At 55.5% G+C, this 27,964-nt stretch overlaps 1 protein-coding gene across 1 annotated transcript in view; it reads right to left on the reverse strand.

Annotated features, from left to right (window-relative positions):
• CTIF (cap binding complex dependent translation initiation factor) overlaps positions 1-27,964 on the reverse strand; it is a 278,706-nt gene that overhangs the window by 107,514 nt on the left and 143,228 nt on the right. The window contains 1 exon segment of the mRNA XM_038543993.1: positions 22,142-22,218. Coding sequence (XP_038399921.1) covers positions 22,142-22,218 — 77 coding nt within the window.

Here is a 27,964-nt window from a genome sequence, read left to right on the forward strand (position 1 = left end):
CCTGTCCCTCCAGACACCGCTGTCTCCTTCCATCATCCACTTTCCCTTATACTGACTGCCCCACCCCCCACCGCCCCATTCCCTCTGGCCTGTTCCAAAGGCTCCCGAACCAGGAGGAGCCACGTCTGTTGGGTCCCCACTGCTGTTGGGAAGGGCGACGAGTCATTAACACTATCCTGGTGATGACACCCAAGGGATTTTAGTGTCACGTGCCCAGACATGGGAGGACATGGGGTGACCCAGGTTTGCCTGGGAGGGAGGGTTAGCCTTTCTGTGCTAACAGTGCACCAGCCCAGGGAACACTCACCCCTGCTCCCCGTGCCCCTGCCCCTACCGCCCCAGTTAGAGACCAGGAGACCCAGTCCCCCCTGTCTGACCGTGAAGCAGTGGAGGCTCCAACGATCCGGTGGCCAGATCAAGCTCCTGCCATGACTTAGGGACAGGGATGGTCTACCCAGGCCCTGACTCCCAGCCCAGTGATCTTTCCACCACATTGTCATGAGGTGAGAAAGGCAGAGATGCTTCGGGGAGGGGCTTGCACCCAGCAGCACCCAGCTCTCCCCTGTTGCTGGAGGTCGAGTCAAGCAGGCGCAGCGACACCCTGCAAACTCCGCGTCAACCCATGGCCAAGCTCCCCACAGCCAGCACTGGAACGACGCGTCAAGGATCCTGGTCTGTGGCAATCTGACCCGACTTGGACTTCACCCGCCGAGAGAGGTCTGCACGGGGGCTAGGACCCTCATCCAATATCTTGCCTGAGGCCGAACGTCTGCGGCCACTGTCCATCCACCAGCTGCTGCTCAATGACCCAGGCCCGAGCCCTCTGAACAAAGGCCCAGTCTGGACTCTGGGAACCGACATTTCTTTCTGTGTCAAACGACACACTGATCCTAGTCTCTCTTGGGTCTGTCTCACAGGTTAATTTCTGGGCCACGGCCGCGAGGCCTGTGCTGGGGGAGGAGCTCCAAGGCTGGCAGGACCAGAACAGAGGCCCAAGATGCCAGGAGGACAAAGTCTGAACCCCAGGGCGGACTGGCTACCTCCCTGTCCTCAGTGTTTACCAAGGATCTACTATCTGCCGGGCCCTGGGAATGTGGCCGGGAGTAATGGGATAGCCCTGTTGTCATGGAACTCATCTTCTAGTGGGGAGAAAGACACAGGAAGTACAAGAAATGCATCACTGCACAACACAAAGATGTGTTAAGTTCTATGGAGGCCATGAAGCCAGGAAGGGGGACTAGGAGTGCTGGTGTGGGATGGGAGCATCTATGCGAGACCGTTGTACCAGGTCAGGTCTCACCAAAATGGTGCCACGAAGCAAAGAGGTGGGGGAGGAGTCCTGTAAGTATCCAGGGGGGCGGGAGAGTAATCCAGGTACAGCAAGTGCAAAGGCCTGAGGTAGGAGCTTGCCAGCATGCTCGAAGCCCCCAAGAAGGTTGTGGGGCAGCTGGAGGGCAGAGTGTGAGGGGGACGATAGATGATGAGGTCAGGCGTCATGGGAACCAGGTCATCTGGGGCCTTGCAGACCCCACTCAAAGGGGTTTGGCCTTCACGTTAAGTAAAACAGGGGAACTACTGAAGGATTCTCAGTAAAGAAATGACATTTGAAAAGACAATTTGGGAGACCAAGGAGGTTATAAGAACAAACCAGACGAGAGCCAGTGGTGTCCTGGGCCACAGGGGCAGGTGGATTTTGGATTTTGGATTTTGAAGGTAGGGGTGGCCGGAATTGTGGATGCGCTAGATGTGGGTCGGAGGCAGGGAGCAGCCAAGGGTGTCTCCAAAGCATTTGGTCTCAGGAGCTGCAAGAATGGAGCTGTGTTGCCTGAGCCAGGGGGGCCACAGGGAGGGCAGAGGTCCAGTCACGATGCCAAGGAGGCTGGAGGATCAGGGGCCCCCAGGAGCTCCCTTAGGCACAGCAAAAAGGTTCCCTTTTATTTTAGTTAGGTTTTTATTCGTGATCACATAAAACATTTACACAGTTCCCAAGTCAAGTCTGCAAAATGAGGAAACTTCCTATTTCTCTCCTCATTTTTGCCTCTGTAAACAACCACTTTATTAGTTTTATGGTTCATTCATCCATTCAGCATCTTTAATCTGCGTGAAGACGAACGTATACTCCTATCTGCCTTTTCAGGGAGGAACAGCAGCGTACTATGTATACTTCTCCTACTTTGCTTTTTTCCTGGTTACTATTATTTAAAGTCTCTCCTTTCTGCTTTTTATTTTTAGGAGGGTGTTCTCCCCGCCATTTGTATTGATTTTTTTAAAGAAATGTCTATACCGTGGTGGTTTAATCCTTGCAAGCGCCAGCTCTCTAGATAAGAGGCAAACAGTGCCTAGGGGTCCGTGTGAACAGTCTACAAGAGAATGGGTTATTCTGTGGTTTCTCCCTATCTTGAATTTCCAGAACTCCCTGATTCCTGAGACAGGCTGAGTGGGGCCTTGTCTGCTAGAAGTCTCAGGGCAGGACCTGGGGACTCCAGTCAAGAGTTTGACCTTGAGGGAGCCCTGCTCTTGCTGCCAAATGAGGAGTCTGGACAAGATGTTCTCTATGGGCCTCGGAGTGGACGCTCTGGCTCTCCAAGAACATGGGCGGAGGCTGACCCGAACCTGTTCCGGGCAGAGTGACCTCAGGGGAAGGCGATGAGGACAAGAGTATCATCATGTGACGGCCTTAGCCCCATAACTGGCTTGTCTGCACAGGGCAAAGGGCTGCCAGGTGACATGAAGCAGGGGCTGGGTCACGGAGACCAAGCTGTGAGCAGGAGGTAGGAGCGTGCTCACAAGGTAGGGGCTCAGTGCAAGAAGCCAGCTGGGCCGTACAGATGCAGGGAGTTCATGGGCGCCAGGATCTGAGCAGAACAGCATGTAACTGGGCCACCGGGCAGGATGGCAGAAGGCCGAGTGCCCCCCCAGGGATGCTGAGGCCGAGCCCCCACAGTGGACCCTCCTGACGGGAGGCTCCTGCCCTCTTCCTGCCTGAGGCTGGGCCACCATCACCATTTGCAGGGGTGCTGTCTGGAGCCTGGGACTGGTGGGGGCGGCTCACGGGCCGCAGCGGTGCAGATCCAGAAAGTTCCCAGTCCAATAGCATTGCTTTTATTCTCCCTTCCATGGAGAAGACTTCAGATCTGGAGCCACCCATCCTTTATGTGTCTCCTTCTCCCCCCCATACTACCAAACACCACGCGCACATGTGAAGGCAAGAAGCCAGAAAATAAATATGCCAAAAGGAAAAATCGCTGGAAAGAAATAGAAAGAGCAAAACTGCGCCGTCCCAAAGCGGCAGCCTGGGTGGGGCTTCCCAGTAAGCCGTGCTCACACGCTCAGGCTAAGCACGTTCTCCCAGCTTTCATCCTCAGCTCTGACTGCCGCTCACTGCAGCTAGAGGCAGGGAGGGCCCGGGACCCGGGGGATGCCCTGGGGTCTGCTGAGGGGCCCCCTGGAGTGTGCGGAGGTCAGGAGGGCCACTGGCTGCAGAGCCTGGAGCGGCACCAGCACTCATCCCATGCCCGTCAGCTTTCCAGACCCAGATGCCAGATCCACAATCACCAGGCTCACTGACCACAGCCCGTGGGAGCCATGCGGAGGGGACCACAGAGACGAACCCGCTGTCTGCACTGACCGGGGCTTGACTCTTGGAAGCAACGCAAGGAGGCCTGAATGCTCCCACCCGGGGCCAGCTCAGTAATTACAGGTTTCCCTAACAGTCCGGGAAGGGGTGGTTGCCGCCGCGGAGAAGCGGGCGAAAGGCTTCGTGGCGATCGTTCCCAGGCCTGAGTCCCTCATAACCACCGGACCGCCCCGGTGCGCCCTTTCCAACTCCTCTTCTTCCTCCGACATACAGCAGCCCAGCCCTCCCCCTGGGATCGTCCCTTGCCCCCCCACGGCACCCATGAGGTACAGCCTGTTCTGGCCCCAGAGCCCTGGGCCGGCACTCCTGGGGAGGACGGCAGGTGGAATGGGAGCACCTGCCCCCACTGAGCAGACCTAAGTGTCCCTGGCAGACATTCTCAGTATGACCCATCTCGGTGGGGGAGCTTAAGCCCCAGCTGGCATCTGCACACCTAAGCCCAAAAGGATGGGAGTTGGGCTCTGGGGCCCTTGGACGCTGGGAGACGGTCTGTGCCCGGCCGTCACCTGTCAACACCTCTCTTCCAGCTCCCAGTCTCTTCCCCTTCCTCTCTCCACCGTGGAGCCCGTCCTTGGCACCACCCTCTGCGTGCCTCAGGCCTTCCAACCGCGTGCGTCAGTGCTGCCTTCTGTCCTAGACTCACTGCCTGGACAAGTGTATGCAACACATCACAGAGGCCGCTGGGCCTTGGTGCACAGGGTCTGTGCCCTGTGCTGGCTTTCCGGGCTCTCCGTGGGGGCCTGCCGCCTCGACCTGCGCTCTCCACTTGGGCTGAGTCCTCCATCGTGAGGCCGCCTCCGCCTGCCGTCCCTGAACACCAGCCCAGGTGGTCCCATCAGGACCTTCGCCTTGGCTCAGTCACCTACGGGGATGTACTTCCTTCTGCCCGGCCCTGCTGGAGGGACTGATCGCGTTGCACCTCCTCCAGGAAGGCTTTGTGGCTGCTGCCGGAAACCCCAGAAATCTTTCCCTTTTCTGAAGTCCCAGGGCCCACGGCCTGCATCGTGCACTACTAGACACACGTGCGCGTGCACACACACACATACCTGCACATACAAGCATACCACACACACGCACATACAGACAATCACATTACAAAGTGAATTGTTCAACATATTTTTTTTTTTAAGTAATCTGTACGCCCAACACCGGATGCAAACTCATGACCCAAGATCAAGAGTTGCAGGTTCGGCTGACTGAGCTGGCTGCCGGTCTCTATCTGCCACTGTCCAGCGCATCTTCATCTTCTGCCTCTAACTAGACCGTATGCGCAGATGCCTGGTACCAACACAGGCCTGCAAGAAGCGCCGGACAGACTCTCCCTTCCTCACCAAAGCCCTCTTTTCTGGTCCCACTCATCTCCCTGGCGGGGGATGTTGATGACTCCCACCCCCCCGGGATCACGGGGTGCATGAGGCCAGCACTGCCAATGCTTCCACCTCAGAAAGGAAACTTTTCTGTGCCCTAGAAAGCTGCCCTGATGAGAAACAGGAGATAAATGAGTCCTGGGATTGGAATAACTTTAATGTAGCTAAGCTGACATCATCTCTTTGACCACAGCCATGCTCCAGGGGGGCAGCCCTGACCTATTTCTGTGGGAGGTCATCGCCAAGAGAAGGAGAAACCTTGAAGGTCTCCGCACCTGCCGGCCTTGGGGACAGGGAATGGGGTCTCCAGCCTCCCTTTTAGCCTCACCTAGCCCACGCTGGACTTGAGCTGGGGGCTCATGGAGCAGCCTCTGTGGAATCTGAAGAAACTAAAATCCCCAGTGACCTTGCTGAGACCTGACCCTGCCTTGTGGAGACGGTTGGCTCTCTCTCCAAATATCCCTTTTAGTGGATCCCAAATGCCATCCACCTCTGTCAGAGTTAAGGTCACTGCTAAGGCACAGAGAGGTCTTAAGATGGGAAGTAGCGGGGGCGCCTGGGTGGCTGAGTCTGTTAAGCGTCTGCCTTTGGCTCAGGTCATGATCTCTAGGTCCTGGGGTCGAATCTTGTGTCTGGCTCCAACCCCAAGGGGGCATCTGCTTGAGATTCTCTCTCTCCTTCTCCCTCTGCCCCTTTCCCCCCGCGTTCTCTCTCTTTTCTCTCAAATAAATAAAATCTTAAAAAAAAAAAAAAAAAGGATGAGAAGTAGGCCTTTACCCAGGAGAAGCTTCTCTCTGACACCCAGCCCTGGGAGACATGGAGAAGGGCTGGGCTGGTTGTGATTTCTGAGGGGCAGGGGCTGGAGGGGGGGTTGGGCCAACCACCCTGAGGTGGGCTGAGCACCCGCTGGCTTGGCTTGGCACCCAAGGAGACTTCTTTCACCAGCTGCATTGTAAATACCCACCTGGAAGGACTTCCCCGGGCTGCTATGCCCCCTCCCCGGCAGTCAGAGGCTCCTGGTTCTTCCACCTGACCGCAGGCGCTCCCGGGGCGTGGGCAGGGCTCCCACGGCCTCAGAGAGCCCTTCCCCTAACCCTGCGCTCCGCAGACTCCCCCAGGAGGGTGGCTGGCCAAGAGCCCGGTTGCTCCTGCTTCAACCACTGAGGCTGGGGGCAAGGATGGGATCTGAGGGATTTAATGGGGGCGCCACTCCCCAGATAGGTGGGCGGGACTAAAGCACAGCGTTAGGCTACCAAGCTGAGGCTTCAATACGACCCCTATCCTGTTGCCAACTTCCCTTATCTGCAAGCCCCCCGTCTTGACGGACTCAGGCCTGAGAAGGTGTCCGAGGGTCTTGGGATGCCACCTCCCCCAGGAGGGCAGCTACCCCCTTGCAGGGAACACAGGAAACGTGGATTTGTGACCCAAATAGGCATTTGCACGAATGATGGATGCGCAGGCAGCCAAGTCCCAGCACCTCTCCAAATAATCTTCATTCATGCTACGGTGATTAACATGGTCAACGTGCAGATGGAAAATCTAGGGCAAGTCCACCGTGCCTCTCCTGAGGGTACGCAGAGGACTAACACCCCCAGGCGGCTGCTCGTGTGAGCCAGGACCTCCTCTTGGCTGCACTCGAGATGGACACGCAGGCAGGGTACTGGGCAGGCCTGTTCCTTGGGGCGTGCCTGGTGTGCAGGGCGCCCAAGGGACAGCATAGGCTGGCAGGGCCATACTGGTCTGCAGAAGAGGCATCGCTGTGACCCAGAGGAACTCCAGATGGTGAACGAGAAGACTTGCGCCCAGAAGGGGCTGATCAGCAAGGGGTCACCAAGAGCAAGACACCCCTCTTTGCCCTAAGATGCTTGGGGCTACTGACATTAGCTATTGGCTGTGGGCTTTGCAAAGAGGCTCAGCTGCAGGAGTGGGGGGGCAGACGTCTTTGCAGCAGGCTTCTATGGGGGGTGGTGGGGAGGATGCTGGAGGCCTTGGCTGTGCATGGGTCTGGGCTAGCCAGCCCTGTTGCTGAGGAAGCCCTGTCCTGCCTGTGCCACCCCACAGGCTGTCCTTCCTCTCCTTCCCCCTCCACCTTCTCAGGCCTAAAAAATTTCAGGGAAGCAGGGGACCCGTGATGTCTATTTTTCCTATAGCTTTCTAAGTTCTGTGGCTGCCCATCAGGCGTCACTGGCTGCTCCCAGGTCCCCCGCAGCCTGAGGTCTCCCATCGCAGCATTTTGGCAAAGATCTCCTGCAGCCTCCAAATGCATCCTTGGGGACCTCCATCCACTCTAGGGCAGAGGGGTGGGAGGCTGATGAGACTGAGCTCAAGCAACTCGCTGGCACGGTAGCCTGAGATGTGCACCTGTCACATCCAGTGCTGTGTTCAAGGCTAGAGCATGCTGGGGACTGGGGCAAGACCACCTGGTGCCCCCAGGACCTCTCTTCTGGCTTTCCTGCCACCTCTGGCCTGGGCCGGGACCCTGGGCGGGCACTCATTCTCAGCAGGGAGGAGGGAAGGGCGACATGAGCTCTAGCCACAGAGGCCTGGGTTTGTCCCAAGATACATTTGAGAGCAGAGTGCGAACCATGACTCGTTGGCTGCGCCTTGGTCTCAGCTGTATGACAGAGACTCGTTTTCTTCTCTTCGGGCTTCGTGGAGGATTTGTGATAATCTAGATGAGAGATTTGCAAACTACCGCCTGTGGGGCAAATCCCCCACCATCTGTTTTGGCGAATGAAGTTTGTTTTACTATTGGTTCTTTACGGGATACATTCACTGACCCCTGACCCAGACAGGATGCCCATGGCAGGAGGCATTCCAGAAGGCAGCAGCTTCAGTGATGACTTTACAGTAGTGGGGACAAAGGGACAGTGCGGGGGGTGGGGGTGGATGGGGGAACTGTCGGGATTCTGTCCCCAACCTGATCAAACTAAGGAGACCTTCTTCTATTGGTTTATATGCTTTGTTTTCATGACTCAGCTTCTCTCCCAGTTCCCAAGGATGTGCCCTGGGTCACCCCACCCAAGGTGGGTCTGCGTGCACCTGTCAGTGATGCCCCCCACCCCTTCAGCTCTCGAGGGTCCTGTTGGCCCACAGAGAGGGTCTGAAGGCCATTCCTCAGGGCATCATTCTGTGCCTCCAGCCGTGCTTCAGCACCCCGGAGGGCAGGCAGCGGTCCTCGTTCCCAGAGCCGGCCTCAAGAGCGCCAACCCCTGCTGACCCCCGCGGCCATCTGTGCTCAGGGAACACCTCCTTCTCTTTCTCTGCTTCTTCCTTCTGCTCTTTAGGCCTCTTCCCTCTGCCCGGACCCTCGAACGGCTCTTACCTCAGCCTTCTCCCGTCCCCCAGCCACTGTGTGCCTGGCTCTCTCGGGCCCCGGGAGGGGGCCTTCTGCAAGGATGGAGATGCTCTCTCTCTGCCCTGGCCCACATGGTCACCATCAGCGCGTGTAGCTAGTGAGCACTTGAAAAGTGGCCTCTGTGACCTGAAGAACAAGTTTTGACTTTACTTTGTTTTAATGAAACCTAAATAGCCACCGCAGCTATACCGTACTGGGGAGCGCAGCTCTGGGCAAAGAGGGCTCTATCACCACGTCATGCCATGACCCCATCAGGAGCCAGGGCCTCCTGAAGGCCCTCTGACGGAGGAGAGCCCGCAGACGGGAAGGGACAGACTACAGAGGCTCCTCTCTTGGCCTTCACCAGGGTTCCCTTCGCAACTTTTTCTCATACCCACCCAGACGCTTCCAGTTCTGACAGATGCCTGTCCTCTCGCCACTATTCTGAACCCCTATGGTATCTGGTCATCCATCCCAGGTGGGACAGCCCTTACCCAAGACAGGCAGACAATCCAAATCACTTTTGATTCTGGAGTGGGTATAGAAGAAGTGCGGGTCCCCCCCGGTAGAGCCAAAGGCACAGAATCCTGTGGAAGAGCGTCTGCATATTCTTACCCAGTCCTGCAAGGTCTTGAGGAGGCCGTGTGGCCTCTCCTAGGCTCCCCAACACGATTCTTGCAATGAGGCCACTTACATGGGTCTTATCTGCTTCCCAGGCCTGCTTCGGGGATGCTCGGAGGGACAGTGCAGGAGACTTCTCTACTTGCAATGATCAAGCCATGATCTCAGGATTGTGAGAATGAGCCCCACGTTGGGCTGTGTGCTCAGCGCAGCGTTTGCTTGAGACTCTCTCTCCCTCTGCCCCTTGCCCTGCTCCTGCTCCCTGCCTCTTTGAATAAATAAATCAGTAAATAATAAAAAATAAAAAAAATAAAATCTTTAAAAAATAGACTTGTATTCTTTTCTCTCCTACACAAGGCAGCCTTCCCTGTCAGTGTCTGACAGATTCAAGTACTTCAGTATGCATCTAATTAAAGTCCAACCTTTTATGATCACCGAGATTATAGAGTTCAAGGGAAAATAAGCAGATGTCTGAGTGTGAGTGTACGAGTGTGTATCTCGGAATGTTCCCTTTTCCTGGAACTACCTGCTGGACCCCCGGAGGATACGTATGTTCCAAAGCTCAGACAATAGCATCCTCTGGCTTGACACCTTCCCCAAGTAGGAAATACTCTCACCCATGTTCCACTGTACAGAGGAGCCATGGACAGGACATTCTTTCTTTTCTTTTCTTTTTTAAAGATTTTATTTATTTATTCATAAGAGACACACACACACACACACACACACACAGACAGAGATGCAGGCAGAGGGAGAAGCAGGCTCCATGCAGGGAGCCCGATGTGGGACTTGATCCCAGGACCCCGGGGTCATGCCCTGGGCTGAAGGCAGATGCTCAACTGCTGAGCCACCCAGGCGCCTGGACAGGGCATTCTTAATAAGATTTGAGGTTGAACCAGAAAAGAGACAACACAAAACACTGCAAGCCATTCAAAGCTCTTGGTGGATTTTAGTAGGTCATTTAAAGTGGGAGATGGGGGTGGGGGACAGCAGTGGCACAGAAAGGAATGAGAAACAGACACAAACAGCTGCCAATGTTTCCTGTCTGTGGGGACTCATGCGCTTGTCTAGCCCCTCTCCTGCACTGTACCAGGGGCAATGTGTACGACCAACCGAATATGGTGGAAGGGATGCTATGTCATTTTTGGGATTAGGTTGTAAAAGCATGACAGCTTCTCTTTCCATCTCTCTCTCAGATCACTCATCCTATCATGAGCACCCTACAGAGAGGCCCACATTGCAAGGAAATGAAGCTTCCGGCCAACAGCCAGCGAGGAACTACAGCTTGCCAACAACCACGTCAGTGAGCTTGGAAGAGGACCCTCTGGCCCATCCAAATCAAGCTTTCAGACGATCACAATTCTTGCCCACAGCTTGACCATGATCTCAAGAGGGACTCTGAGCCAGAACCACACCCAGTGAAACTGCTCCTGGATTCCTGACCCTGGAAAATCATGTGAGATCATAAATGTTTGTTGTTTTAAAGCTCTGCATGTTGGAGCAGTTTGTTACACAGCAGTAGATAACCAATACAAACGTCCAGGCCAAGCTCCGTTTCCAGTGCGCGATCCTCGGAAATGGTAATTGCCAGGATCCCTGGAGCAGTCATGCACACACACAACCGTGCACAGACGTGTGCCCTACAGCCTCACACACGGGCAGGATGTCCTCGTGCGGTGTAGCCCCTTGACACTGCTCCTGTTTTCTGAGCTTCATCTCATTCAAACCACAGAACAGTCTTAGAACATAGATGCCCTATGTTATCGAGGTGCAGACATGCCTTTGAGGCTCCCTATCTAGCAACCAGACCCAAACCCAGTCTGGAGCAGTCTGAACACTCGAGGGGCCACCTACACATTTGGCTGCAGTGCCTCACATTATGTGACGTCCACAAGGTGACGGTAGGGGCACAAGGGATGTTTGCCTAAAGTGGGGTGGTTTTAGGCTTTTAGGAGCTAAAAATTCCGTCTTCAGAAAATACAACCCATCCTCCCTCCCTCCGTCTCTCCCACCTGCCCATCCCTGTACTGGTTTCTCAGTGTGCCAGAAACTCAGCACCAGATCATGCTCTTAACTCAGACAAAATGCAAAGTGGCCTGCCCTGGTTACCCATTTAGGCCAGACGGACCACGGACAGCCCGGTTCATTAGACGGGATGCAAGAGCAGTAAATCTGGGTAACGGGCACCACTTGGGAATAGAGGGAGTGGATGAAGAGGTGGAGCTGGTTTCCCCGAGTCGTGTCAGAAGAAGCACCACAGTAAACAAGACACTAGTGCTCCAGCCAGGAAAGGGTGCCCCACACGCCCTACCTACTGTCCTGGGGTAGGACGGGGTTGCAGGGTGGGGACTGTGAGGGGAGGGGAGCCGGCCTTCCTGGGCCCTGTCCAGAGACACCCCAGCAATCGGCTCCTTACCCTAGCCTGACTGAGCATCTCCAAACTCCCAGAACATCAGGGCAAAGTCAGGATTCCGCCCTCCGCCTGTCCTGCCCTGCTCCCCACTCCCCTCACTGAGCCACGGCTGCAGCTCATGGCTCAGAGGCACCAGGTTTCCTGCCCAAGGTGACAAGCCTGTGCCATCTGCTCCTTGACGCACTGAGCCAGTCTGGAACACATTCACTGTGGCCGCTGAGCCACCAGACCAACATACCCGCAACCCCACAGCGTACTCTCTTCCTTCTCAAAACGTTCCTCAGCTTTGTTTTGGGTCCACACGCACCTTCCTGGAGTTCAGTGCCAGCCTGACAAACGGAAAGCCTGAAATAAGCTGCAAACCAGAGTGAAGACAGCTTGAGGGCTGGCGTACCCCTGAGGGAGGGGGTGACTGTGGCTAACGCAAACCCCGGGAGGTGGCTCAGGATGCGGGGGCTCGCCCTCCCCCACACAACCGAACCTGAGTCCTGCACGTTCTGGGGCCTCCCACCTGCCCCCCAATCCCTCAGCTGCTGCACCTGCTCCAGGGGAGCCAGGGGACCAGAGTGCGCCAGGCCTCACTCTGTGGGGAAAGTCAGGGAAGAGGATTAGAGAGGCCTAAAAGGACCTTTGGCAAGGTGGATCGTGCTGCAGGTGGACACTGTAAAATAGGAGAGAGCCCCCGAGGGTGAAAGTCGGGTGGAGGGGTCCTGCGCAGGGAGCACAGGGGCAGCGGCGGGAAAGAGGTGCAGGAGGGGAGGGAGGGCAGGCCAGAGGGCAGGGGGCGTGCCTCCAGGGAGCTCAGCGGGGAGGGCCCGCGGGGGGGGGGGGGGGCGCTGGTGGGGGGCTCTGAAGGCCCATGACTGAGGTTACGCGCCCCGTCAGCAACCTCACTGCTCTGTGCAAGTTACTTTCCTCATTTGTAAAACGGAAATAAACACTCTTTCCGGCAGCTGCGTGTGGGGAAGCTTCTCAGTAACTCGGCCCCAAACCACTGCGGTGTTATGTCCTGGGGCCTGTAAGTTTTAAGCTCCCCTCAGAGCTGTAGGTAAGTGTGAGTGTCCCACCTACAACGGACCTACAGAGCTGGCCAGGCTGTGCCTGTCTGTCTGTCTGCCTCTCCGTCTGTCTGTTCAGGTCCATCCGTTCTGCATTTCCAAGGGCACCAAGCTGCCTGCAGGTGCCACCTGAGAGATGACCCCTGGGCATGCAGGGGACAGGGGACAGGTCTGCGTTCACAGGCATCACCTCCGAGGACCCAGGGGCCTGTCATCTTGAGTTATTTTAATTCTGCTCGATGATGTCTTGCCTAATCGAGCCCCTGCATCACTTCTGGAAACCAGGCCCCCCGCCCCCCTCCAAAATACTCCAAACCATAATAGAGGCCACCTTGGCTTCCCCAAAACACACGCATTGGAATAAATGACTAAAATTAAATTACTAGGGAAGAATCAGAAATAACTCTTGGAGCTCAGGGTAGACGCTGATCAGGCAGGAAGGCTCCTTGGTATTTTTAAAACCTGTGCTCCCATCCCTGCTGGGAAACCTTGGGGAGTGTGCCCTGGGCTCTCCCCCTGGGACTGGGGGAGCTGGAGGAGGTGCTCCAGCCAGACGGCCCTGCCCCAAGAGCTGCCCACCATTCTAGAACTCATACCACCCCTCCTCCCGCTTTTTCTCACCGGGTGGGGCCCCCCGCGACCTGGGCTCCCCCAGGGACCTGCTAAATGTGCCCACGCGTGAGTCATCTGAAGCGGGAAGGGCTCTCCGGGGCGTAGCTGAGCCGTAGCTTGGGGGGGGCAGGAGGCGGAAGGTGAGTGGCCCTGTCGGGTCTGAAAGCTCGCCCTTGACTCGTTCCTTTGAATTCCGCACCAGCTCTCCACTGGGTCCCCCTGAACACAGCAGCCCCGCGCTCTTCCCTGCCCTGGCGCAGGCCATTAGGGGATGGATCTTAGAAGCAGCGAAGGAGCCAAAGAGGGAGGCGGAGCATGTGGAGGACAGGACAGGGCCCCCCGCAGAGCGCTGCCTGGGGACGGGGCTCTGAAGCCCCCCACCCCTTGGCTCCTTCACCGCCCTGGGGGAGTCTCATTTCCCACCTGCAAAATGCACACAGACACAGACTCTCCTTTCTAAGGTTGTTGGTAAGATGACAGGAGCTGATACTTGGGAAAGGGCTTGCTGAACATGGTGAGCATTCTGCAAGTCCTGAGCGACTTCTGGGGGACTGGAGGTGGGCTGGGCTCGCCCGTGGGCCCGACAAGGAAGGCCCTAGGACCAGTGGGATGTACCGCCTGCCCTCTGAGGAAGGTGGTCCCAGGTAGCGTCCCATCTCAGGCAGCCAGAGAGCTGGGAGTAGGGAGACTCAGCCGGGCACGCGGGGTGCCCCAGGGTGCAGACCTACACCAGATTTGGTCCACAAAGGAGCAGCAGATATGGCCTATCTTTCTGGACCTTTCTGGAGAGGGCACATGGGCTGGATGAAGATACCAGGGGTACTGGTTATTGGCTCTGAAAGCCCCAGCTGGCCTCTGGGACTTCGTGCATACCTGCCATCAATGGTATTTGACGGCGGCCTTGCAGGCTGCATGTCAGTGTCCCTGAGCTAGCAAGGAGAATGGGCCTGGCGAGGGCCCTTGGCTCCTCAAGATCCCCTGCCTGGTGAGGGGCGACCTCGTCCTGAAGCCAAGTGAGGCTGGTACAGGCCCTGGGCTGCCCACCGTGCACACTGCCCCTGGGCAAGGCTGTGTAAAGTTGGGGCCCAAGGCCCTCAGTTGTGTCTGTTTCCAGATGCTCCAGCGAGGGAGGAAGGGCTAGGGGGTAACATTTCTGAGCCAGCTCCCAAGAGCCCAAAATGGCAGAAACTGGGAGACAGAGGAGACTGTGTGCCACCTCGGGTGGCTGTTGCATGGGGTCTCCCTCTCCTGTCCCAGGCACAGATCCCGTGAAGACACTCTTCCTCTGTCTCAGCCACTTTTCTAGCCAGCAAGCTTCCCGCCCCCTCCGGCCTCTGGGTGTGGGCCCTCAGTTTCCACTTCTGTTAGCTCTCTTGCCTCCGGGTCTCTCTCCTTTGCCATCTAGGGTCTATGGGGTCTGAATAAATCCTAATGGCTGGAAAAATAGGAAGACAGCAAAGAAGGGCAATGTTCAGCTTCCCAGCCGGGAGATGCCCACTGCCAGGGTGGGCAGGCCCGGCACCCGGGAGCTCGGCCAAAATGCACAAATGGCCCTCCCACAGATGTGGGCCCAGGCCCAGGGGACATGCTGGTCCCTCCCTGGGAGAGGGGCCTGGGGCCTTGTCTGCTTTCCCACGAAGTGTGATGCAGAGGGCAGATCCTGAGCTGGGAGCGTGTGCCAGGATAGCAGGGTGAGAAGGGGCATCCAGGGAAGGCGCACCAGTCAGAGGGGGGGCCTGGCCCGGCTTGCCCTGCCCAGCCCAGGCATTGTCCCCAGGACCACAGCACAGAGGCCGGGGGCTGCTCCAGGCCCACGAGGGCTGGAATTTCACGTCAGTTGGACACAGACGTGGACATGTGGCTTCAAGAAATGAGCTGTTCTTCTTTCCAAGAGTGCCTGCTTGGGGGTGGGCGTGGGGGAGGGAGGAGAAGGAGCCTAAAAATAATTCCTATCTGACTCATTTTGCTTAGAATCTGACAGGGCTGCCTGCCAGGTGGGGGTGTGCCTGCCCCATTTTCTTATCTATCTTTAGCAGGGACTTAATGAGGGCAATTTCCTTGCTGGGATAGAAAGACAAACCTCAGGCAACGGCGGCGAGATCCGTCTTGCTGTCCCCTGGGCTCATCATGACAGGGTGGCAATGAGGGCTGAGCGGTCTGGGGGCAGGGGGGGTTCAGGGATGGCGTTATCTCAGGATGGGGCAAAGGACACAGAGGTCTGTCCCATCAGGGAAACCCAAGCTGGGTGGCGACCAGGACAGGGAGGGTCTCCTGCTCCTCCCTGCTCTTGCCCCCAGCTCGGCCACTGCAGCACAAACCAGATGGATTCCTAGGCCTGAAATCCAATCACTCACAACATATTCCTTTACCTTGAGCACCTCCCTCTCCGCCCCGTCTTACAGACCAAGCACAGTGGGTTCCCTGTTCACCGTAGTCAAGGTCTACAGTCCCGCAAACACCGAATTAGGAAATACTGAACAGTTGCTCCCAGGCAAAATCCAGGGTCAGGTTTCTGCAAGCCGCTGGTCACTACACTGTCCCCATTTGGTTAAATACATAAACCTTATATTACGTGTTTCTGCCTAAAGACACCTTACTTAATAGATAGTGTTGATTCACTAATGGTGATGCATGGTCAACAGTCGGTCGATCACGAAAATACATCACAGGTAGGGTGACCATATGTAACTTGTGCCTCAATGATACGTATCTGACACACACCTTTTTCTCCAGGAGGCACATCACAGCCCTCATGCCCTTACGAACAGTAGACGGAGCCTCAGAGCTACGCTGGGGGGCACTTGAACCGACAAACTGACTCGCACAAAGCACACATGCACTCGTGAGCATCATCGCACTGAACCTTCGTGAGCAGGATGCCTGTTTGCAGTACAAGGGCTGAAGCACAAAAGTAGAGCATGTCCTTGCATGGCCTCGGCTGGGCACGTGCGTGTCGGGCAAGTCTGATTTCTTACCGCCCTGTGCATGTCCGTGAATGACCTTGAAAGGGCTGTGAATACTGCTTTCGGGGGTCATGCACACATTTTACCGTGTCGGCAAACTTGCAAATATGGAATCCACGAGCAGTGAGGACTGAGTCTACTTCCAGAAGGGCTAACTTAACAACTTATGTGAAGGAGCCGGTGGCTCAATCCAGGGCTCCAAATGAGGGTAATTCTTGATCCGTTCCTGGTTGGCAAGATCTGGGACTCAGTCATCCTCTCAGGATGAAGGACTCCATGACTGCGGGAGTCCTCTGTGGTGCTGAAGGGAGCACCAAGCTCCCAAAAGCAACTGTGACCTACAGGAAGGGGGGTTAAAGAGGTAGAGGGCATCCCCAGGGTCCCTGCCCGTGAGCCTAGAAATGAGGAGAAGGAGGGTTAAATTGATCCTAGAATGGAATGAGGGGTTGCCCACAACCAGGGATAACCATCCGCCTGGGGTAGTCATCAGCATGTGTCAAGGGGTGGGCTGACCAAAGTTTAATGGTAGTCCTAAAATTGTATTTTCGTATTTCGAGGGAGAAGGAGGAGGGAAGTGTGAGGTTGCTTACAGGGATGATGTAAAATTAAGGGGGCAGCTGAAACGAAGGTTTGCCTTCTGTCAGAGGACAAATGCCGGAGCACCCGTACGATGCCCAGGACCTAGGGTGGGATGGCGGGAGTGTGATAGGAGCCCTGAACGCTCATCTTCTTGCCTGGAGATGGAGCAATATTGCTCAGGAAGAGATAATTCTTCCCTGAGGTCATAAATGGCCCCTGAATACGTCTGAAGACTCCTGGAGAACAGGGTGCTAGAGGCTGTAGCTGTGTCATACAGTTTCAATTTGCAAAAAAACAGGAAAATATAGCTATCATTTCTCTTAGAGATTCCCAAACAGATGATTCGGAAGAAAGGGTTGTGACCACTAATAGCTAGCACAGATTCAGACAGATCAGACCAAATTTACTGCCTTTTTTGAAAGGGTCACTTGCCTGACACATCTAGGGAACCCTGCAAATGTCAAAATTCAAGGAATGTTTCCAGAGGCTTGTTGTATCACCCTGTCCTGGGACCTGCTTTACTCATTAAAAATTGTTTAATTGATAGGTAAATCATACAACAAAATCTACCCTTTAATTTTTATTAAAGATTTTTTTAAGATTTTACTTATTTATTCATGAGAGACACAGAGAGAGGTAGAGAGACAGGCAGAGGGTGAAGCAGGCTCCCTGCGGGGAGCCTGATGTGGGGTTTGATCCCACGACCCCGAGATCATGCCCTGAGCCAAAGGCAGACGCTCAACTGCTGAAGCCACTCAGGTGCCCCAAAGTCTACCCTTTCAAAAGACATAATTCTGAATTTTTAGTCTATTTACCAAGTTGCATATCCGTCACTACTAATTCCAGATGTCCTGTTCATTTTTATCAGTGACCCAGATGATGTCACAGAGAGCCTACAAAATCCAATCTGATGCCCGACACTAACTCTGTCCCTAGGGAAAGAGCCTGGCACCCTGGGAGGGTTTGGGCACGTGCTGGCAGAGGAAGGGAAGGAGGACTACGATTCTTAATTGGTTCTACAATTAGAGGACACCAAGCCCTGGTCATGGTCATGCGTAGGACAGAGGTAGCAAGAGCTGCTGGAGGCTGTAAACACCCTGCAGTGTCCAGGATGTGGCCCGAGTGCACCACCTGGGGACCCAGGGAGGGGGTGGCATGGGGACGGCTTGCTCTCCTGTCCCTCGCCCAGCAGGGCCATCTGACACGAGCTGGATGACCATGGCATTTTTTTCTTCCTTCCAAATATGCTTTGCAGGTGAAGTAAATGAACCATTCTGAGGCCTCACTTAATGAAACAGATTAATTTGGAGAATGGCTCTCTTGTCTCCCTGGCTGGTAGGGCAGCGTGTGATGGAATGATAGCGCCTGCATGGGAGGCCCTGCTCTGTTAGGAGGCTGGGCTCTGCAGTGTGCTGTGTCTGCAGAGACTTGTCAACTCTCTGGGCCAGGGGCACCCGGGTGGCTCAGCGGTTGAGCATCTGCCTTTGGCTCAGGGTGTGATCCTGGAGTCCTGGGATCGAGTCCCACAACAGGCTCACCACAGGGAGCCTGCTTCTCCCTCTGTCTGCGTCTCTGCCTCTCTGTCTGTCTGTCTCTCAGGAATAAATAAAATCTTAAAAAACAAAAAACAAAAGAGCACACCTCCCTGGGCCAGGGCCCATCAGGAACCAGGAGCTCTGGCCTTTCCCCGCCATTTATTTCAGTTGGGGGCGGTGGCTGTTGTGAGCTCCACCCTTGTGGCACTTCTTCTAGGCAGCTTTGCGGGGTGACTTCAGGGAGGTAGGCATCCCTGGCTCCCATACCTGTTCAGCTACAGCATCCTCATGTCCTCCCATCACCCCTCCAAATTCTCCTTGCACCTCATGGCTAGTTCAATGCCCACCTCCTCCAGGAAGCATTCTTCAGCCACCTCTCGCTGGCTCCTTTCTCTGAACACTCAGATGCTACACAGTCACACACCATGTTCTGGTGGCTTCCGGAGCCAGAGAAGGTTGGGCAAGCCACACCTCCTAGCCCTGGAGAGCAGGGACCAAGCTTGGCACTTCCTTGGTGTTCTCCGGAGCATGGAGCGCCACTCCATCAATCCCAGTAAGAGTTAAGTCCTGCTCCCCGGGGTGCTTGCTGTGATGCACCACCTGGGTCCCCCTTCAGGAATGGTGCACTGCCCAACCCTACCAGATGCTGCAGCTGCTGGGGCAGACCCCCCCTGGCTCTCAGCCCCTACAGAAACTGCCCTGGGCCTGGAGAGTTGCTGGCCTAAGGTTGTGGCAGTTCTCTCCAATGACCAGTGAGCAGGCAGGGGGATATAAAGACCTGCTCCTTCACTCCATCTTGGGACAGCTCTGAAATCACCTCTCTGTGGGGTCAGAACTCCCCAGCCAGGCTGCACTGCAGCTCAGCTTCTCCCTTTGTCCAATCCTGCTCCCTGCCCTTCCCTTCTACAGCTGTTGATCCACGGGTCATGCCTCAGTAAGTGCTCTGCCCGCTAATCTCCATCCCAGCATCTGCTTCCCAGGGAACACCACCTCCGATGGGCCTCCATTGCCTCAGTTGCTCTCTCTGCAAATGGAGCAGGGTGGGGGAGGGGGGAGGTCGAGAAAATCCTGCCGCCCCAGCAGGTGAGGCCTCACGGAGGGTCCACACTGCGCAGTGGTGGGCAGCACGGCCAGGACTCAGCCCCCCGGGAGCCTGTTCCTCTGCCTGCACCTGCTGGGCTCGTGGTTGGGGCAGAGGGGAACCTCCCCAGGCCGCCCTCCAGCCAGCAGGGCTCTGGGGACTGAGCACACGGGACATGCTGCTCCCTGGGGAATGCTCAAAAGACTCATTTAGTGCAATTGTATCATGAGATGCATCGCTTTGTCCATCACTTTGTCGGAATGCAGCAACGCCTTTGAGTAGTTTCCCAAAAGAAACAAGTGGTTACTAGTTATGTTTTGAGAACATTTTTAAAGGAAAAACAGCCTATGAACTGCTCATGAGCTTAACCTTTCTCCGCCAAAGGAGGACAGTCACTGCTCAGCTAGAATCAGAATCACAGAGCCCCTCAGAGCAGCCCCCGAGGGCAGAGCAGGAGCCTGCCCCAGGGCAGTGGATCCGAAGGGACAACTGGTCCTGGAGGGAATGCAGGACAGAGCTCTCCCTGGGCTTGCAAGTAAGGTCATGGTGGGGGTGGGCGTGGGGGTGGGGCACAGCCCACCCTCGCTGCAGCCATCGCCCCACCCCTCACCTGCCCCCCAATACCTCGGACTCCAGAGGGGTCCGGTGCTAAGACCGCTTCCAGGGCCCTCATGGGATCGGATGGCTCAGGCCTCCCGCTCGGCAGACCCGCTGTCCGGGAGGGGAAGGCAGGGCGTGCAGCTCTGCCCAGGCCGCAGCATCAGTGAACAGGGGGATCCGCACCCGGTAATCCGGGGCACAAGGCCCAGGCGTCCCCCCCCCGGCCCGCAGAGCACTCCAGGCACACCCAGCCTGGTGTCCAGCCGGAGCTGGGACACAACGCGGACTTCCTGCCCGGGCCCCGCTCCGCACACAAGCCCGCGGCTGCCGCCTGCTGTCCGGGATCCCACTCGGGCGGCTCCTCCCATCCCACTCGGGGGCATCCTTGGGCGCGCTGGCTGCTGGCCTCTCCCGTTACCAGCTAGTGTCCTCTGCTTGGGGTCCCCAGGACTGCGAGGCAGCTGCTCCTTCCCGCCGTGTAAATGTCTCGCGTTACTGGCCTGACCGCTCTTCCCCCGCAGCCTCCTCTTCGCTGGCCCCAGCCCGTCAGCCTCTCTTCCCGGGACATACTTTCCATCCCTTTAATCATCTTTATTGCCTTGCTTTGGACCCCGTCCCGGGGCCACATCCTTTGCGAGGTGTGCTGACCTAACCAGGCATTCGTTAACACGAGTGTGGCTCAGTGGACGGTCGGCTTCCCAGTGTGCACGTCACGCTCCCCTCCTACATTCCGCCGCTGTCCCAGGGACGCTGAGGGAGCCGGGCCCCCAGGGGAAGGTGTGGCTGACCTGGACGCGGACCGTGGCCTGCCACTGCTCCTGGGCTGGGGGGTGACTTTTCACTCGGAAGCATGGGGACTCCCCACACACCTCCAGACACATGCTTGGGACGAGGGGGTGAGGTGGGGAGGGACACCCAGCCTCTGCTCTCTCTGACCCTTCCCCAGTCCCTTGAGCATTCTGTTCTCCTTTCTCCCTACTTCTTCCCTCCACCAGGCCCCCAGAGTCAAGGAATGCGCCTTTGCGAGCCAGCAGAGCACAGAGGTGGCACACGCAGGGCAATAACCACACCCTGGTCAACTTTGCTTGTGAGCAAGGGGAAACTGAATTTCCCCTTTTCCTGCGGCCATAATGTGCCTAGTGGTTCTGACTTCTAACCAGGATGGCCTCCCTCCTAATTAGCTGTATGGCTGGTGTCCCCTGGGAAGGCCTCAGACCGGCTAAACTCACCAGCTGATGATGAGGAGTCCCGGGTGCCCAGTCCTCCATCCAGCCCAGGCCGTGGCCACCACACAACACCCCTTGTTCAGGGCCCACATGTGGAGGGACAGCCCAGGGACCCTGGCCCACCACAGCCCTCATTTCAAGGGGGGCAGCAGGACAACAGGAATCTCTGGTTTCTGAGTAAGGGGTGTCGGCTGGACTGTTCCTTGGCTTCAATGAGAATATTCTCTGTTCATTGAAAGGTGAAACCACAGGCCATACTTTGACCCAAGAAGAAGAAATTCCCTATCGAGGAACTTGCTTCATTTTAATTCCTTGGGCAGAAGTCTTTTTTCTTTCCTCCTTTGCCATCTACTTCCCTTCCTTCCTTTTTAAAAAAGTTCCAACCAGAAATAATTTACCCATATTCGAACAAAAAAAATATACTCTGATCCTGCTTTACTACGAATGTCCACAGACAGTGGGCACAACTCTGTGCCTGGAGCTCCCATTTGAAAATATACCATGAACACCGTTCCATGTAGGAAAGGCTCCAAGGGGCGGAGGCACATGCCTTCCTGGGGGGCCCAGCCTCAGCTGCTTGTGCGTCCGGGGCTGCCTCATGGCACTTTGTCTGGCCCCTTGCTATCACCCAGCAAGGCTGCTCAGTGGGGAGACCCTGGGTTTGGCCTCAGGGTCAGGGAGCTCCTCAGACACTGGAGGCAGGAGCACGTTGGCCTGATCCTGTGGCCACAGCCAGGATCAACTTTCAGTGACTGGGCAAGAGGAGGAGAGCCGGGTTCCCTTGTACTTGCGAGCGGCGGAGCCTCCTGGAGGCCACAACCTAAAACACACGTCGCCTAGGACCTAGTCCCCTGAGGACTGCTGATGTTGCTGTACACGGAAAGAACATTTCTCCTCCTGAACTGCAAAACCTACACCCTGCCCTGGACTCTTGAAGGGACGGAGCCACTCCCTGGGCTAGTCCTGCTGCCCCACGGGTGCCCGACCCCACTGCGTCATCTCCTAGGCATCTGCTGGTCATTGAGGAAAGCAAAACCACGGCCAGACCTGACGCAGTGATGGATGCATGGCCAAGGACAGAAAACCCAAAACTCTCGATGGAGTCTCCCTACCTTCGGTCATTTCTCCGCCTCCGAAACAGCTTCTTCGTGTGGGCGATCTCCACCTCGTGGGGCATCGGGTGGTAGCCCTGCGTGCGGGAGGAAGGCAGATCGTTAGGGACTTGCGCAAGAGAGCAAAGATCTTCTCACACTTCTTACACGTAGCTATTGATCATAACCTCAACGGCAAAGAGGAAATTGGGCAAAGAGGAAAAATGGAAAATGTGACGTTGATCAATTTCCCACCAGACAATGATGCTGGGGTCCCAGAACCAAAGAAAGGCAGACACACAAAGGAGATCGTGGAATTTGTCATATCCAGTCATTCAAATTCCAGATGACGACACTGAGGTCCAGAGGGGTGAATGAACCTGTTCAAGGTCTTACAGAGAATTAGCAACAGAGCTGGGACCAGATCCCGGGTTCACGGCTGCCTGACCACGGGCAAATTACTGTTTCAGACACTCCTCTATGCTTCCTGAGATGGTGGGAATGTCGGCATCGTCTCTGGGCTGTTAAGAGGACCAAGGAGATGCAGCCCCTTGCAAACTGCAAGCCTCAAGCAGACGCGGTATTGCGGTATGCCAGGACCCAGGCTGCCTCACCCGGGGCCAGGATGGCTCATGCAATTCTTTTTTTTTTTTTTTTTTTAAGATTTTATTTATTTATTCATGAGACACACACACACACACACACACACACACACACAGAGGCAGAGACACAGGCAGAGGGAGAAGCAGGCTCCTTGCAGGGAGCCTGACGTGGGACTCGATCCCGGGTCTCCAGGATCACGCCCTGGGCCGAAGGCGGTGCTAAACCACTAAGCTACCCGGGCTGCCCCACTGCTTGTGCAATTCTAACCCAGGACCTTCACCCCTCACACTCCTGGGGAGTGCTTAGGGGAAACAGAATAGCTAAATGCTTTTTTTGAACTTTAGACTGGGGGAAATCCTAAGGATTGTCTTCTGTATATTGTCACCAGGACAACAACTCTACATCTATGTCAAGGTGGCCGATGGACCCTCTACTTATAACACGCGCCTGATCCTGCAAATGCCAGGCCCCATGCAGAATTATCTACAGCTTGGAAGCTGGGCTGATGGATGGCCAGCTCTGTTCTGATCGTTGGCCTCCTTAGACAGAAGAGTGTGTTCTGGTGGGACATGGGGCAGAGCACTGTCATCACATCATGGGTGGTCTGGTGGGAGTGGCTGGGCAGGGGGTTGCCCAAGGGGACCCAGGCCTGGAGGGCTGGGAGGAGGGGGTGGTCTGACTTGGGTCCGGGATACCTGTGTACAGGTTCTGATGCAGTTTGTAGCCTGAGCGTGATCCCCCACGCCACGTGTGGGGCGAGAAGAGGTGACAATGCCCAGTGTGCTGGAGAGTGGTCACTGAGAGTCCCTTGAGGACAACCCTCCCTCTTTCTAGACTGGGAAGCTGAGGCCCAGATCCTCTAGGTCCAGCCCTCTGGTTTCAGGGTTTGCAGTGGAGGGCCCCACTGGGCCCACCTTCTCAGGGCTCAGCCCCAACCAAGGCGGGGTGGATGTTGACAGCTCTAGCCAGGTGCAAGGAGATTCTTGAGCTGGGGCAGTAGGAGGCCAGCAGGCAAGAGATGCAGGAGGACACAGGGGCCCTGGCATTATGGATGCTTGGCCTAGCCTCCTATTGAGTCCAGGGAGGGAATTACACATTTCAACATTTATTGTAATAACAGGCCCTCCCTCCTGCCCTGTCTCTTGCCTCCAGCAATCTGGCCAAAAAGGCATGAATGAATTCCGGGCTCCAGGCAGCCACAATGGGCTCGGCAGCTTTAGGATGTGCTTTGTTTAATGGTTTTCTCAAAGGATATTATATGCTTTTCTTTAATACAAAACACAAACAAGGAAAAACACCAAGTCTTCCCCTCTCATTTCCCCTCTCCCATCCTGACCCAGCTCCAGGCTGGCCCCTTCTCTCCCTCCTGGCCTCGGGTCACCACAGGAACACGCTGGGTGTGCCCCACGTAGACAATGGAAGGAAGCTGAGGCTCCCTCTCAAGCCGGTGGCCGGGATAGGGACCTCCCTGTGAGGCTGAGCAGATAGAGCTGTCCGCAACGCTGGGCCCTCCACAGGCCTGGGACGTGTGGCCTCCCTGCCTGGGCATCAGGGTCTGGGGCTCTGACCCACACACCGTAGCAGTAGGCAGCTGCCCCAGGGGCTCAGCCTCAGCAGGAGTCCTAGCTCCCCATCAAACTCAGTGTGGCCCAGAGGACCTGCCAGGCCACTCGGGGCCTCTCACAAAGCCCCTGCTGTGACCTCTGTGTCCACCCATCTGCCTCCCCCACATTAATATACATGCGTGTACACGCAGGGCTAACATGGTAGTCAAAGCATGGGATCTGGAGCTTTACTGTGAACAGTAAGCTCCCGGCGCTTCCTTTTGATGATTCTGTGACTTTGATAGATAACCTCCCCTCCACATGACTCAGTTTCTACATCTCTAATAAGAGCATCAATCTCCTAGGGTTTTTGTGCGAGTTCATTGAGTTGATAAGCATGCAAAGAATGTAGACTAGTGCCTGGTATGTAGTGAACCTCAATAAATATTTCCAGGGGTGCCACTGTCACCCTCGCCTTCATCATCTTTCTCATCGTCCTGAGGCTCTGCTCAGGGCTGGGTCTGCCAAAAGGAGCAAGGCTGCTCTGGTCCCTCTCCTCATGGAGCCTCCAGTCCTGACAGAGAGTCTGGCAGAGGTGGTCTGCAGGGGAAGGGGGGGTGAGTTGGGGAAGGCAGAGGGATTAGCAGAGGGCCTGGTGACCCAGGTGTGGAGCTGGAGAAGGATGGGGAAGCCCTGCCTGTGTCCTTTGTGGCCTGAGAATGGCAAAGCCCAGGGGGAGGCCAGAGACCAGCTAAGAAAGCAACAAAGGTGACAGAACAAAGTTTTGCACTTCTGAGGCCCTCTGTCCCCAGGAACAACCCAGGCCAGGGCTCTGGAGGACTGGTCCCACCCCCAAGACCACCTGGAGCCCCAGGCTAGGACCTCTCGGTGAATAAATGAATAAGTGTTACCTTCCCGGGGCACTCACATAGGGCTTTCATAGAACAGGGCACACTAGTTACACAAGCTTCACTGGAGGACGCTCTGCCATCAGCCACTTTGTTTCTCAAGCTGGTGGTTGGCCCCAAGTGACACACACAACTCAAGAAGCTGCCACACTTCTCCCAAGATAAGGGTAGCTGGGATCAATAGGAGCAAATGAGGCCAGCAGAAGATGAAGAGAGAGAAAATCTGTGCTGGGGCACACACCTGCCATCAGGCTAGCTGCTGATCTGGGTTAGCAGAAGTTCTTTAGTCACTGGCAAGAGGTAGGACTTGTACATGATTGTTCATAGCAGCATTATTCATGACAGCTACAACTGGAAACAACCCAGATGTCCACCAACTGAAGACTGGATACATAACCTGTGGTACGTCCATACAAGGGAATATTATATGGCCATAAAAAGGAAGTCCCCCTCCCTTAATATTTATTTATTTATTTGAAAGAGAGAACAAGAGAGAGTGGGAAGAGGGAAAAGGAGAAGAGAGAATCCTTAAGCAGGCTCCTTGCTGAGCTCAGAGCCGGACATGGGGTTCAATCTCAGGACCCTGAGATCACGACCTGAGCCGACATCAAGAGTTGGCCACTTAACCGACTGAGCCACCCAGGTGCTCCTAAAAGAAAGGAAGTTCTAATATACATACATGACAATGTGGATGAATCTTAAAAACTTCATGCTCAGGGAAAGACGTTAGTCACCAAAGACCACATAGTGTACACTTTTATTTGTATGAAATGTCCAGAACAAGCATATCTATGGACAAAAAGTAGGTGAGTGGCAGCCAGGGACTGGGGAGAAGGACAGGGAGTGAAGGCATATGAGACCTGGGTTTCTTTCTGGGTTGGAAATATCCTGGAATTAGACAGTGGTGATGATTGCAAGACCTTGTGAGCATACTGAAAAAAACAACTAACCATTTGCTTTAAAAGGGTGAGTCTCACAGTATGTCTCAATTTAAAAAGGAGGGAAGAAAATCTGGGGGCAGTATATTCCGGGTAGAGGGGACAGCAAGTGTTAAAAGTAAGAAAAAAGAAGATCCAGCCACAATGGAAAGTGTTTCTTTCTCATTCAATGACTCTCCAGGAAACAGCTGCCCTAAAACATATTATATAAGATCAGGCTGCGAAGGGCAGTATGTGCTAGACAAGGGAAACCCACTGATAAGTACTGATAAGTACGACTGATAATCTAGAAAGAGTGGAATCTAGAAAGGAGCATGAACAGGTATCTCCAGGCCTGGCCAGGGGAGAGGGTACTTTGGCTTTAGACCAGAGATCCCTCCCTGCTTTTTTAGAACACATCCCTCAAGTGCAGAATGGGCCCTTGATCAGGCTTGTCAGAATTATCCTTTAAGAGTGGTCCATGGCCTTCGGGATCCCTGGGTGGCGCAGCGGTTTAGCGCCTGCCTTTGGCCCAGGGCGTGATCCTGGAGACCCAGGATCAAATCCCACATCGGGCTCCTGGTGCATGGAGCCTGCTTCTCCCTCTGCCTGTGTCTCTGCCTCTCTCTCTCTCTCTCTCTCTCTCTCTCTCTCTCTGTGACTATCATAAATAAATAAAAATTAAAAAAAAAAAAAAATCCTTCTACTCCAAGCTCTGAGAGAGCCCCACATGGATGTCAGTCCAGGTAACGTCGGTACAGGTGGAAGAACTACTCCCTCAACCCTTGCCAGTACGTGAAAGCACCGGCCGTCTGTCTGGTCTACCAGCTGCTTGGTGGGCCTCAGCAGGCTTCAAGTTTGGGAGCCTCTGCAGCAACATGCTGCCACCCCAGGCCCCGCCAGCTCTGCTTCCACTTCCCCACTCGGGAACCCTTCTTCCTGTAGCTCCGAGACCTCCTGCAGGACCCCCATCCAACCTCTGACCACTTCTGCTCACTAAATGGGCCTGGGAGACAAGTAGATGATATAATCCAATCCATGGACAGAAGGAAGATAATACTCTTTCCGCATGCCAACCGGCAGAATGTGCGTGAAACACACGCATACACATGCATGCACGTGTGCGCACACACAAACACACACACCCCTGACTTGGAGGTTAGCCACGGCGTAAGATGCAGCTCTGCAGGGCAGTACTGTCATTGCTCTGGTTTTAGAAACACATTATGTCCAGTCCACCCATTGCAGGGCGGCCTGAGGTTGATATACACGACCCGGGGCAGTGATTCCGAGGGATTCAAGGCAGGCGGCAGAGCCGCAGGCCCCGGGCTGGACTGCAAGGGCCTTGCCCCCAGACGTCAGTGTAAACAGACAGATCTTGGGTGGGGGGGGAGGGTGCCTTCAGTGAGGGCCACACAAGCACGCCGAGTGAGGAGCACCCGCGCCCGACGGCTCTGAGACCCGCTGGCTCTGTGATCATGGTGACGCCGCTGCCAGGCTGTGGGCTCCCGGCGCCCCACCCAGCCTACAGTCCACCCACTCTTCCATCTACCCACCCTATAAAAATTGCCGTTTTAGGTGCTGAGCATACGGTGGTAAAAAAGAAAGAGGCGACATGCTTGTTTGTCTAGAGCACACGTTCCAGCGCAAGCGGAAGGCCAGCTTTGAGATAAGCAGATGCTATGATAATTGAAGAAAATGCTATGGGGTAGGACAAGGTGTGGCAAGGGGATGTGCACAGCAGGGGTGGGCGCAGTGGTCAGGGGAGACTTCTGTTATGCGACGTCCATCCGTCTACCCACCCACCCGTACGTGCATCCGCGGTTCTTTCTCACTCGGTCACTGCTGTAGGCTCACCATGTGCCAAGTGCA

The sequence above is a fragment of the Canis lupus genome, chromosome 7 (genome assembly GCF_011100685.1).
Source record: "Canis lupus familiaris isolate Mischka breed German Shepherd chromosome 7, alternate assembly UU_Cfam_GSD_1.0, whole genome shotgun sequence".
In the NCBI taxonomy this organism is placed as follows: domain Eukaryota; kingdom Metazoa; phylum Chordata; class Mammalia; order Carnivora; family Canidae; genus Canis; species Canis lupus.